General features: G+C 30.1%; 1 protein-coding gene across 1 annotated transcript; it reads right to left on the minus strand.

The window, feature by feature from the left end:
• Positions 1-1,363: 1,363 nt before the first annotated feature.
• Positions 1,364-4,631, minus strand: LOC121115883 (growth arrest-specific protein 1). The gene is made up of 3 exons (XM_040710053.2): positions 4,486-4,631; positions 3,967-4,411; positions 1,364-2,034 (listed from the first exon to the last, which is right to left on the minus strand). The coding sequence occupies exons 1-3, from the start codon at positions 4,506-4,508 to the stop codon at positions 1,531-1,533; spliced, it is 972 nt and encodes a 323-aa protein (XP_040565987.1). The 5' UTR covers positions 4,509-4,631; the 3' UTR covers positions 1,364-1,530.
• Positions 4,632-12,359: the final 7,728 nt, after the last annotated feature.

Raw genomic sequence — 12,359 nt, forward strand, 5'->3', positions numbered from 1 at the left:
CCGTAATAAAATTTAGTAGGAATCATATTTTTACTCCGCCTTTATTGTAAATTCTTAATATATCAAACTTATTTTATTCCACTTTTTTGAGGATTGTACTACATTAGTTTAGTTTTTGAGTTACTCACAAGTTCTGGAATTAATTATCTAGCTTTTAAATAATTTTTTTATTATTTATATATTAAAAAGAGGAATATGAAAAATGGAGATGAAAGGAGAATTGGAAATATCATATTATTTTAAATAAAAAATATCTTGTTCGTTAATAATTCAGAAATTATATATCCTCAACAGTCTACAAAATTTAATATTCCATTTTTTAAATACTATTTTAAATTATCCTTTCAAAGGTATCAAATATGATTATATAAAAGTATTCCATTTACTCACTGATGCTTATAATATCCCATGCAACAATTACAAAGGAAAAATAAAGTTTAATATTGGTAAAATACCCATCTATGTAAATGTAATGTTGGAGCGGAAGTACTTGAGTTATGATTTAAAGGGAAGGGACAGAGGGTTAAATCTATTTGTAAAATTATATTAACAGATAAGCAGTTTATGTCTATACTAATACAACAAAAAAATTTATTTCTGTCATTCTGAATATATGAAAACGAGTCACCATGTGCAATGTATATAACTGCTCCCCGATGTATATTGTAAACATATTTTGATTGTTAAGAAATAATAATGTAGTCGTATTAATTAAATATTACAAGAATGTGCATGTATAACAAGGGCACTGTTATTCTTTGTTTTTTGGTTATTGGTCTCTTATGTAAAATATATCATGTTCATTTCCAGAATATGTTAAGATTTGAATTAAATACTAAAGTACTCCTTAGTTATACCAATATTATTTTTTTTCTCAACGTCTCATTATAATTATTTCATACTTGAGGACAGAACACGTAATATGAATCGATATAGATATTGAGTAGTTACGTGTGAGTTTATTCATGAAAAACGGAGAGTAACACTGAGGATTTCTTGGGGAATTATCTTTTAAATTATTAACGCAAAATTTGTTTTTTTAGCTAAGACCAAATTACTCCGGACAATGACGGTACTACAGCAGGTTAACAATAGTTGATCATTGGCAGAGTGGCAACGAATAATGTTAATAATTAATGTTGGAGTAATTAAACACCCGCCTATACTCGCAATCTATGGACTTTTGGAAATGATAATTTTTTTACCTTAGCGGGTTTTTTGAGCTGTCATAAAACTTAAACATCAATAAATGACTCCCAGCATATCCAGAAGATACTATTAAATATAAAAAATGATGTGCTTAGCAAATGAACAATCAATACATAACTAATATTCGGCGAGAGTTCGTCAAAGAAATAACACATTTTCGTAATAAAGATATATGTATATTATTTTTAATTTCTACAATGCATGTAGAATTGATTTGAGCGTGAATTGAGTAAAAACATGATAAAAATATCTGAATGAATCCTAGTTTGTTTCTTTTTCTTGTGTTACTGTTTCAAAATAACCTGATCTTCATACCATTCCTCATCTCATGGACAAAAACAAAAACGTGAAAATGAGGAGTATCCTCCAACTACTCCGCAATGCAGGGGACTCGGAAGATCCATGAATCTCATTTTCCGTAACATCAATACTACTCTCAGATGAAGTCGAGGTGGAACCCTTCTCCAACTCCACCACAATCTTCTCTGTGCACAGTTCATCCATATTATTTTTGATTGTAGGGCAGTCGTAGTCCTCAGAGCCGTCACAAAAGCAGGACTCTAGTTTTGCAGCGGCTTGTTGTCGTTTAAGGATGGAAATGGAGTTCTTGCATCGAGGTGAGCATTTCTTTCCTTTGAACATGGAGGTACAAAAGATGTGATAGTAGTCAAGTGCGGCAGCACAGGAAGGATCTGCAGAGCAAATCCATGTTGCAGCTGAGCATGAAACGATTGTGTCCATCCGAGTAGCATATTTGACCTCATCCTCGCAAATGGAGAGAGACTCCTTTGTTTTGAGGCAGGATTTATCTCCAGAGCAATTACACTGTAAAAAAAAATGTGTAAAATGAGTTTTGACACGCAAAGGATATTTTATTTTTGTTTTATTTAAGAGTAATTAAGGGGAAAAGGGGTGGACAGCTATCAAATGTTGGTTGATAAGAAAATCTTTTTTTTTTAGAGAAAACCCCCAGATTAAAATATAATGGCCGTAGATTGATGGAGTTTTCTTCTTCAAGTTACTATCTTGCATGGTTTACACAGATCATGACAATAAAGACATAATAACCCATCAGGTTAATACTTAAATGTATCTTATCTCTTATCAAAAATACGTTGAAATAAAAATATCACAATCTTTTAATAGAAATTAAGTATTAGAGTATTGGTACTTGTTGAACAGAAATTCATGATATAATACGTATATCAGTATAAATACGGACCTCAAGTTCAAATAACCATTGAATACCCAATGTGATATGATAACATCTATTTTCAATTTACATTTATACGTTCACACGAAGTAGGGATCTTATATGTAAGTACATACAGACGTATGTACTTACAAAGGCAAAGGTAAAAAAAGCAAAGATCCCATTCAAAGATTAGAGAACCAAGTCTTTGAAAACTTTAAAAAAGACGGAATAGAAACCGAGACGGGGGAAAATTAGTTTCTTTTCTATAAAATCACGATTATGGCTTTAACAATGGGGACTCTAATCAAATTAATTCTCCACATAGCCTATGATGATGGTTTATAACCATGACTAAAGATGAGCGCGTTTCATACATCGTATAAACTATATATATATAGTTCATCCATCAAACTCGAGATGGCGCATCATGTCAACTCGGTGGTCTTTTGTTTATTATGCTCAAAGAAAGAAAGAGAACAATTCAAAGAGCATTCACTAAAAAAATAAACTTTAAGCCCCATGTCCAAGAAACGAGGTCATTTAAAATATGAGCGAACCATAAAAACTGTAACTCCGAATCCTTTTTAATTGTTTAAATGCTTGGGACATATTATGCAAATTTGGTAGGGATGTACGAGTATTATTGAAGCTTAGGTTAGTATCACAATGTGTGGTCCTACCAATGGTGGTATTACATACGAAAAAGTAAGAAAACTACACAGAGCATATATTTAAGTCCTATGTTTCAAAAAGCAGGATGATTTCATTGTCGCTTAACGAACGAAATGAAACGAATACGGAATAAAACTATTTATATACAAGCATTTCAAAAACTCTGGTTTTTTAAAAATTAAAGTTTTATTTATTGGAATTTTTGCCTTCGATAAATTTGACTTTGTCATAAATCTAGTTAACAATTAAGGTATTAATTATTATAATTATACTTTCTTTACTAGATTTTCTATAGTATGTTCTGATGACTATCTTCTTTTTTTTCCACTATCATAAATTGTATTACTGGTTCTAAAAAATTTAACGATTGAGTTGTATAAATAAATTTCAGACTCAATTCGGTCATAAACTGTCTATATATACTGTAAAGACGTTTATCTATCGAGGAAAATAAATGATATTTTTTTAACTTTTTATTTTTCATGGATAAACTAAAATTGAATACCTGTCTTTAAGAAGTAGGTACAATTTAATGTCTTTATTATATAAAGTTGTATTTTTTTATGGATTTGTATATATTTGATCTAAAAAAATATAAAATGAAATAAAATAGATTTAATCCCGTGCCAGATATTCGTATTTGATCATATAAAGAGAATATGATAGGAGGGAAGGAGGGGTAGAATTAACCACAAAAGAAATTAAGAGAACAAAAAGATTTCTTGAACAAAACAACAGCTCAAAAGAAGAAAAATACATTGGTTTTCCACCAAAAAAACATGATAAATGATGGTTCATAATCACGTTAATGTCTCAATTACAAAAATAAAAAAAACACAAATAACTACATTTACTATAGGTATGTTTAAATACAAAAAAACCGAACTCACCTTCATTAATCGACTCCCCTCGGGAGTTGATGCCAAACTAATCAGTGCGTGTCGGCAATGTCGATTACAAGTTCGAGCTCTTGCATTCCCTTTCACTAAATCCGAACATCCCAAAAAGTAACTTTGAAGTGCTAGTCCACATCCAGCTCTATAGGCACACTGGACCTGAGCTGAAGCACAAGTTACACTCTCTGCGGGAGGCTGTGGAATACCAGAGTAATTGGCATATAACTGTGGAACAAGCCTTGGTTTTGGAGCATGGATCTGTTCGTCCTCTTGAAGAATTTTTATCTCTTGGATGGTTTGCGTATTGGAGTCCTTTGGGTCGAATAGGATCTCTTGGAACTTGATGTGATAACGAGATTCGTCATAGTGTCTTTGTTGGCGTACATGAGCTGTATCTTGAGATACAATGCAAAGAACACTGTTCAGAAGGATCAGAAATCTGTAAGATAAAAAGGATTAGTACTGACTTATTTTTGAAGGAGATCCTCATAAGTATGACACAAGTTCACTTACATTTCCAAAAACATGGATGACATTTTTTAGATCACTTAAAAGAACAAAAAGATATATCAATATGTTGAGAAAGAGAGAGAGGAAAAAAATATGTGCGATCCCCTCCTTTCAGAACTCAAAGTCAAACTGTATTAACAGCGGGAATGAATTATCGTTCAGGATGAATTTTTGAGCGCCGTGTGCGCTCAATGTACGCATACGTTTGTCTCCCCTCGTATTTCCAAATGAACCTTATAAAGGATGAGATGTAGTTGTAGATATTGTATTGATGGTGAAGAAAACAACAATAATTGTAATTAAAATTAACACGCGAACCCCCATTGTTTTGCATGTTAATTCCAATTTTGGACAACTTACTAATTATTGATCAGATAATAGAAAAAAAAGGAATATGTAATATATATTCCCCCATCGAAGAAGGTATAATTGATTTGTTACACCAATATTAGATCTTGTTGCAAAACTGAACGTTGTTCAGAGTGTTATTATTCATTTTGTAACCCTACATATATTCAAAAACAGGCCCTGGTCCCTCCTACAAAAATTATGTGCAGGTTGACCAACTTGAAATTACATTTTTATTTATTATTTCTGAAATTTAATAATGCCTTTTTTTTATGTAACCCTAAAATTTGAAATTTAATAATGACTTATTTTTTTATGAAAGTTTAAAATTTGAAAATCATTGTATTTTTTTTTCTTTTTACAAAGAAAGAAACAATGTATTTAATTTTGTTGACACTATCCTATCCCTCAAGAGTTGACTCCGGTCTGGAAGCACATTTAAAAATAAACGAATGTTAAGCACAATAATTTAAAATGTAGTTCGAATTCTGCAGGTAGAATAAAGTTTAAATAATTTTTATATTACATAAATTACTGTTAGAGCCATAAGCATTGTTTGGATTGACACGGCCTTCTTATGCTCCATTGTTATGGCACTGTGTAGATACAGAATCGACAAACATATTTTTGTGAGCAAAGATACATTTCGAAAAGTTTTATCGTTAGTTATAATTTGTCAAAATCCACGACTCGATTGGCAGTTCAAAATCAATAATTTGGTCAAATTTCTAATACCTTTGCTGTATAAAAGATATATCTGGCTAATCAAAGCATATGTTTATTTGATTATTCCATCAAAATGAAATTGAATATGAACAATCAATCATTAAATACAAAACAAGAAAATGAAATTGTGACAGAATAAAGACTGCACATTAAAAAATAAATACGGTTTATCACTTTATTGCTATAGCCTATTGTCATCAAAATCTAGGTCAGGATAAACTAATACCTCCATTTTTTTATACGAGCAGCTTTATGTAATAAATATACAAGAAGCTAAATTCATTTTAGGGATAGATTTGGAGTATTTTTATTTATTTATGGAAGTAGATAGACACGAGTATTTTAAAACTCACGAATATTTTTTTCTTAATATATATGCCCTAAATTGTAACTACGCCATTGATAAGGGATGAACTCAGTGCCACAATAGGGAGTGGCATTAACCCTTTACTTTTTGAAAGACAATAAGAATAAAAAGTTATGTGATTATGTTCCCATCAATATAAGGCGCCATTTCTATAAAACTTCCCGCCCACTTTTAAATTGGCACTGGAGACAAACAATTTATTAAATGTGACGTAATCTTAAGTATGCTTTACGTAGTATTCCAGACAGATGATGACTACATACTTCCTTTCCTTAGCTATCACCTGTAAGTTATACATAAGTATTCATATAAAAGGGGAAAAATTCGAAATTATCCATCAATCTACTTGTAGATATATAACAAATACCCGGTAAAAAACCTTTGTATTTTTTTAAATTTTACTTGTCAACGAGCAATTACTGGCAGGGTTTGAATTTTTGATGTAATATGCATGTATTTTTTTAGATTGATGTTACGGTTAGAGTCCATGGGTACAAATATTATCCGGAGTCATCTTTAATTTATTTGAATGAGTGCTTAGATTTTTTTGATATAATTAAAAGTCATTTAAGGTATATTTTAGATCCTTTTCAACTCATATAATTATGTTCAATACGTTTCCATCTAATTACAAAAAAGATGTTATAAAAACATCACCTCAAATGTATTATTAAAATTAAAATAAATGTTTATGGTATGAAATACAACATTTCTGAAACATTTCAATCCTTGGCTCAATGTAAATATATTATAAAATCTGATATAGTCCTTATTTTCACTACTAAATGGACTTTATTATATAGGGATTTAACTAAACGCTTAATTGATCCACAATGGTTTTATAACAAACTAAACGATAATTCAAAGTTCCATCCATCTTATTATAATAATCATTATTGATAAACATCTCTAAAGATAATACAAAACTCTTTTTTATGATAACATCAAATAACAAAATATTCAAAAGATTTTCGTTTTTATCTCGTTACAACCCTCTTGTATCTACATATTATTACTCATAAGAGACAAAAGAAAACTTTATAAGCGTTATTTATGAGAGCCCATCATTTATTATGTTGGAAAAAAAATTATGAGTTCATCTAGAATGTATCGTTAACTTCTCTATAGATGAATAAATGTACTGCTATGATCGTCATACATATAATACGATTTTACCTCATTAACACTAAAGTTTACACCGTATTTTCCTCTCAGCTGTCGATTTAACTTCTTCTTTTTCCTTATCAGTGTTTTGAATGTTGATTGGTTGAATTCAAATTAGCTCTTGTTAATCCGGGAACAATTCCCAACAATTATGTCATAATAATTCCATAATATGCAAAAAATTTGGGATCTTTTCCCCGCTTCTTTTAGGAAGAAAAGTTGCGGGATACAATAAAGGTAACGACGTGATAAACCAAATACTTACAGTTGAGCCCAAAGGTATTCGTACCCTTTCAATATTTACCATATTTCTACCAGAAATCTTTAACAATTGTTTTTCATTTTCTTTTTAGTAATTTTTTGATAATATTTAATAGTTGAGACTAAAAATATCAACTTGGAATAGAAAATATTTTTTTATGGCTCGAGAACAATTTTTGCTTGTTTCAAAAGTATTCATACACCTCCAAAAAGGTATAAATAAGAAATACATTTTCTGGGTTTTTTTTTTTTTCATGGTAAAATCTGGAAAAATCAAATATATCTACAAAGTGCTCGAGAAATCAAGAATTTCCTCGAACTATCTTCTTATAAAAGTATGATTAGCCAATTTAGTGATTCAGTCTTATTCAACATAATCGAGACCAAGGAATACAGTGAGGACATCCGCTAGTGTGTGGTCAATTTCCATAATCAAGGTGACAGCTACAAAGACATTTCGAGAATCTTGATATGAATCTGCATCAATCATAAAAAATGTTTAAGCTAGGAACACAATAGTGTTTCGAGCAAAACAATGACCCAAAGCACTCATCCAAAAAAGTTTAAGAATGGCTCAATAAACATAAGATTAGGGTCATAGACAAGTCATCCCAAATCCTAACCTTAACCCTATTGAGAATCGATGGACTACACTGAAATAGCAATGTGGAAAAGACATCCAACAAATGTCGATGACCTTTAGAGATTATGTCAAGAAGAGTTGGCCAAAAAAATCGATCTCAGTGTTTGCCTCAATTTGTTAGGGACTTATCCTAAGCGTAATCAATATTTGAAGAAACCAGAGGCCAAGTCACAAAGTATTGAGTCATTTTGCTCTTTGGGTATGAATACTTATGAAAAAGTCAAAAATTATATTTTGTTTATTTACTCCGAAAAAGGATATTTTAATTAAGAGTAGTTTTTGATTAACTAGGGATATTCTGAATGAGTTTGTTGATCCAACATGAATATATAATTATGTTTTCTTTGAATTTTTGTGGTGGTACGAATAGTTTTGGGCTCAACTCTATATAATACAAATATAATGAATAATCATATATAACGTTAAGAATAGTCACGTCAGAGCTGCAAATAGAATTCCTAAAACTGGGAAGGGGGACATTTATTTTTGTTTATAATATCAGATCAGCTTTTTTCGAAAATAAATTATTGATATTTTATAAAATGATATTAAAATAATTTCAGTTTTTTTACGTACTTTAAAAATTTTCTTATGAATAAATTTTTTTTCTCCATCTATCTATTTTTTTATAAGGATCCCTTTTCTTTATATCTTATACTAGTGGGAATAATGGGTATTTCTCGGAGTTATTAGGGGTCGACAACAGACAGACAGACCAACTTTGCTTTATTAAGATAGATATACCAAGTTTTAAAAAAATTATAAGTATTTTAAAAAAGTATAATAATATAAAATTATTAAAAATTGCAAACACAGACAGTAAACTTCTACACTCTCTAATTATTGTTACATACTATCAACTCTTTAGAATTCATTGTATAACTACACTCAAAACTGATACTGAAGTGAAGTGGCTGAAGCCCCTAGAAAAAATTAAATAATTTGTTTATTTTTCCAAAAAATGTAATTTTTTGCAGACAACTGTGGATTTTGGAAATCTTTTCGCAATTTTTTTTTTTTTTTCAATAACTGTGAATTTTTGAAATTGTTTCCGAAAAAATTTAGTGGTTAAAAAATTAATTTTTCAATTTTCTTTTTTTCACAAAAAGTTAATTTAAAAAATAATTCAAAAATAATCCCCCCCAAAAAAAAAATGTAATCCTTCGGAAGACCCTGAACTTTGAATTATTAATATACGTAGATTAAAAACATTAAAATCTGGTAAAAACAGATCCATCTGGCCTCCCCCCTCATACATACTAAGTCTAGGAACATAAAACTCTTGAAATCTGGTTTCTGAAAAACATTCCCACCCTTCCTTCAACGGTACCCATAAGTTACTTGATATATTTGTTTATTATGGATATGATTGTTTCTCTACTTCTGCTGGCCTGAGCACAGGTACTCCACATCATTACCTTTATTTTATCTCGCAATCCATCTACTAAAACGAAACTGTCCCAAAATCAGTAAGTAGTTTACAAAATCTTACCAACTATGGAATTACTATTTGATAATTATTGGAAATTGTTCACAACTATGGTAAGCAAAAACTCATTTGATCTTTAATCAATCATTGTCCACTGAAATGGAGAAATTCAGTAGAAAAATCGAGAATTGGTCACAAAAAATCAATTATTATGGGAGTAAAATAATACTCCATTTAAACCTTACAACCTAATTCACAAGTTTATTGTTGTATCTGAGAAAATCACTATGGGCGCCTAATATAATTTTATTTAAAAAATAAGACAATTGGCCCAACCATTACCCGTTTTAGGGGGGGGCAAATTTTGAATTCATTGAATTTTAATCCTTTTCAAATAATATTTTTGATTTTGATATTTTTATTTACAAATATACTTTTGTTTTTTAATATTTTTGAATTATATATATTTAAATTTGATTTGCAACATTCGCTATTCGTCCCGTCCCACATCAAGCTGGATGTTTCATAAATTTAAAAATGAGTTCTTGGACACCCCAAGCAGAATATAAAAAGATGACATATCCATACTGAATACAATTATTTGAGTTTTACTTGTTCAAAAATCTCAAACATATGAAAAAGCACCACCCAGACCCCTTAAAAATAGTATTACAAGTATAAATAAAGCTGAAAAAATATAACATAGGTTTGATGTTTTTTGTATTTGGCAATCTGAACTGAGTTTTTTATATCTTTTACAAAGTTGTTATTATTATTATTTTATTCGTGAACAAAAAGAATTTATGTATAAAGTAACCACTTGTGAGTTGTGCGTGTGCTAATGAGTTATGGACTTACAATTATAACTTTGCAACAATTCCTTAGGGATACTCTCCGACTTTTTTGAGTAGGTATATACGAATGTTTGATCAAATTTTGAAAATAATTGAATGTAGTAGAAAAGGAAGTTCCTACTCAGGAGTTAAATAATAATGACAACAGCTGGGGAAAAGAAAAACCCTTCTTTAGATTACCATTTCTAAAAAAAACGGTCGAGCTAAAAAATACATTAGATTTTATCACTACTTATAACTGTTTGCAGCTCATCTAATGAAACGTTATGAAAGCGAAGCTACTCTCCTCTACAACATTCTTCAAATTGACGGAATTATCATGTAGTTTTCGGTTTCTTTCTTTTTTGCATACAGGCAGATCTTACTCTCTACAATTCTAAGTATTCATACTCCCATAACAATCCAAATGTTGGCAATGCCTTCATTTCAAATTTTGAACATTATTATTTATATAAAAAATATCATTTATAATTTATTATCCGTGTATTTTAAATAACTTTGTGATCGATTAATAAAAATATGTTTTTGTGTTATTGCAATCATAACTAGACAAAAAATATGACAGGACTTTTCTACATGTACAGAAATAGTATGTGGTTGTCACATGTCTTAAAATGCTATTCACTTTATATGGAATTGTAACCCACTGTTTCTGCAGAGTTAAACAAAAAATAACCATATAGCCATTTTATTATAATGTGTGGCAATAAGTCCCATTCTATTACTTTTTTTCCAATACCATATGACAGATATTAGCATACCCCCAACTTCCGGAGGATTTAGAACAAACATGTTCATACACCTATATTTAAATTTAAGAACATCCGTGAATAGATACATCTGCCATTAGTGAAGTACTTACATTGTAAGTGGCAATTTGTAATTGATTTGTTAAAAATAGTTTGAGCTCGACACCTGAAAATATTTTCTATTTATAGACTTATGAAACTCAAATTGTATTTTCTCCAAATAAATTAAATACTTTCAAATCATCATACTGCATATTATTAGAAGTAAACAAAAAATGAGATGTCAGCATTTAAATCTTTAACAGATATATTTTCTTTTTATTAAAAAAGAGAGATAACATATATTAAAAATAGTTTTTTGAGGTTTACTCATACGACAAGAAAAACAAGGAGGAGGCATCGAGGATTCCATTGGCATTCTGCATGCATGGCCACAGGGCATTGTCTATGATTTTTCTTTTGGAAGAGGGGGGAGAGTGTACTTTTTTAAATTTCTTGCTATGGAGTTTCTTTCTTATATCTTTTTTATTTATAATTTTTTTTTAATTTTTATAGTGATGCTAATCAGAAACAAAAAAGAAACCAAAAATTAACATAGTAACCCTGTATATTAGAAGAATGTATTGGAAGAGAGCAGCTTAGTTGGCATGGCGTTTCATTAGATCAGTTAAAAGCAGCGGCGAGGGGAGATGGAAATAATCATGGACATACGCAAGAATGACTCAGGTTTCGATACTCAATTCCATTCTGAATCCATTAAGTACTTACAATAATAACTTCACAAGACATCCTCGGTGGCACTCTACGTTTTTTATGAGCACATGAAAGTCTTAAATCTGGTTTCGTATACATCAATGATAGCTTGTATCTAGTAGAGAAGGATTTTACTCCTCAGAAGTTAAATAATAATGACGACAGCTTAGGAAAAGAAAAATTTCTTCTTCAGTTTGTCAACTAAAAAAAAAACGGACGAGCTAAGAAATGCTGCAGATTTTCATCAATAATCATATTCCCCCCCAATTTCTACGTTGGAACGGCCGTTATTGGACAACAGTATATTTAAAATATAATGCCTAGTCCATAAATTCACCTGGAGAAAAATTAATTAGTATAAGTTTAATTCACCATTTAGTCTGGATTCGATCAGTCCAGATTTCACTATTAACTATCCTAATCAACCTATTGCTATATTCGAATTCAAATAATAAATAAAAATAGAAGCAAAAGAGAAGTCATCCATTGAGCATCCTTTGAACATAACCATTTGCGTACGCATGGTTTTCTCTATGAGTCAAATATAATTAAATATAATGTTGTTTAATATTTATAGAAATAT

This window comes from Lepeophtheirus salmonis, chromosome 4 (assembly GCF_016086655.4).
Source record: "Lepeophtheirus salmonis chromosome 4, UVic_Lsal_1.4, whole genome shotgun sequence".
Taxonomy (NCBI): domain Eukaryota; kingdom Metazoa; phylum Arthropoda; class Copepoda; order Siphonostomatoida; family Caligidae; genus Lepeophtheirus; species Lepeophtheirus salmonis.

What these genes read in the sequence shown, in the direction of transcription:
- LOC121115883 (XM_040710053.2), bottom strand. Translation starts at nt 4,508, where the DNA reads ATGTCATCCATGTTTTTGGAAAT. An exon ending in TCATCCATGTTTTTGGAAAT is followed by an intron (nt 4,412 to 4,485) that starts GTAAGTGAACTT and finishes TTTATCTTACAG; the next exon opens with ATTTCTGATCCTTCTGAACA. An exon ending in AGGGGAGTCGATTAATGAAG is followed by an intron (nt 2,035 to 3,966) that starts GTGAGTTCGGTT and finishes TTTTTTTTACAG; the next exon opens with TGTAATTGCTCTGGAGATAA.